Source organism: Oryzias melastigma, linkage group LG8 (genome assembly GCF_002922805.2).
Source record: "Oryzias melastigma strain HK-1 linkage group LG8, ASM292280v2, whole genome shotgun sequence".
Taxonomy (NCBI): Eukaryota; Metazoa; Chordata; class Actinopteri; order Beloniformes; family Adrianichthyidae; genus Oryzias; species Oryzias melastigma.
In genome coordinates, this window is record NC_050519.1 from 19739475 (window position 1) to 19741448 (window position 1974).

At 37.9% G+C, this 1974-nt stretch overlaps 1 protein-coding gene across 1 annotated transcript in view; it reads left to right on the forward strand.

The window, feature by feature from the left end:
• Window positions 1-280, forward strand: part of LOC112146162 (germ cell-specific gene 1-like protein) — a 7655-nt gene extending 7375 nt beyond the window's left edge. The window contains exon 6 of the mRNA XM_036213069.1: window positions 9-280. Coding sequence (XP_036068962.1) covers window positions 9-280 — 272 coding nt within the window. The remainder of the gene's footprint in view (window positions 1-8) is intronic.
• The last annotated feature ends 1694 nt before the right edge of the window (window positions 281-1974 follow it).

Consider the following 1974-nt stretch of genomic DNA (forward strand, 5'->3'; position numbering starts at 1 on the left):
AAACCCAGCCATCACCCTCGCCCCGCCCCAATCCGCCCCTCTGATCTCCCACCTGTCTCCCTACTACGAGCCCCCATCGGAGGGGTCTCCACCCTCCCCTCGGAGGCTGATGCACTCCAACTCCTTTCCTCCTCCTCCGACCAACCCGGCGCCCTCATCACCGTTCCACCGCATGTCCCTGCACTCCCCGTCTGCTCTGCACGCACCCCCCCGCTCCGTCCACCTCACTCTGCCGGGCCAGAACCACCTGGAGCGAGACGAGGAGTACAGCCCGCTCTGATCGCCGGATTCCGTCCGAAAACCTTTCTGTCTCACACTGTCAAAGGGTCCTTTAAGATCCATGTTCACACTGAAACTACAGAGATGATCTGGATGCAAATCTAATGTGATTATGAGACAATGAAGGAACGGCATCATGGGAAATACTTCATATTCACACAGTACAGTCATGCTTGAAGATCCATGCCTGATGCCTTTCTGTCACTGCAGACCGTCGATGTGAGTGAATGAAGGGACTCAAACTCATCAGGATGTCACATTAACGAGGCTTTCTGGCCTCAGAGCCTTCACGGTCATGTTTGTGTGAGGTTTATTCATGTGTGTTTAGTTTACTCATATTTTTTCTGTTTATTCCGGAATTTAGTTTTGTTTTTCACTTTTTCCCATCTTCATTGAGGTAGGGGCAAACACACCTACAGCCACTACGCATGTTATATAAGAATAATTATAAGAAACTGATATAATGAACACACCAGCATTTTATTCTATAAATCAAAACTACTAAAGGTTTTAGCTCTGTGGCCTTGTGGTGGAGTGTCCGCCCTGAGATTGGAGGGATGTGAGTTCAAATCCAGGCTGAGTCTAAAAATCCAAACCACACAGTAGGTCATGGGCCGTACAGGAAAAACATTTATTGAATACACAAAAAAACTAAACTTTTCAAACATACATTTTTCAATATAAATATAAATAAAAACAGACAGGAATATTATTCCAGAATAAATCAACCTAAACCTTAAATAACTTTCAATGTTTTGCTCATAAAGTGTATATTCTGTCAAAATTTGGATGTTATAAGATCACATTAATAATACCGTTAATAATAATATAATAAAATGATCAGGAAGGTCAGATGTAATCACCCTGCAGGCCGGATCCGGCCCCCAGGCCTTCACTTTGACACGTGACTTTGTGACGATGTTTTGGTGTCTTGATACTTATCTTTGTTTTTTTTTAATCATTTTGTGTTTGTGTGATTATTGTTTATTTGTGTCAAAATGTATGCATGAAATATAGTAGGTTTGGGGTGGGAATTAATAAAATGTTTCTTCTACACTCTCCTTTTTGAGCACTTTATCACTTTCTGTTCATCGTATTTATTTAATATTAATTTTATTTTATGTTTTTAAATAAAAGGATATCAATCAATCAGTCAATCAGTAATTTCAGTTGTGTAACACAGGAGCAGATGTAAACACACACATGCACAACACATTAGATACAAGAAAACATTTTATTTGTGATAAATTTATACAAAAAATAAAACAAAATGAAAGTCACACCCTATTTGAACCTATCTGACTCCACGTGTATGACAATAATACAATAAAAATGTCTTTAATATTCCATTATAATCTTATAATATTGACTAATTTTAAAGATAACACATTATTATGAGGGCGTAACACTCATGTTAGCATTGTCTGCTACGGGATATGTTGGACTTCAGTTTATCACATGGATGTAAGTCGATTTTCCTAAAACTCATTTATAAAAAAAAAAAGGGCAAAATAAATAAAGAACTATTTTCAAATGAGTCCTTACAATATAGTGTTATCTTATTTTTATATATAATCATAGTAGAAAAAAATAGTTGTTTTTTTATTTTTATTAGCAAGAAAATCATTCCTTAGATACAGTGAAGGAGATCCATCTCTGGAATCAAATACATCTGTGTTTGACGGCGTTCACAAC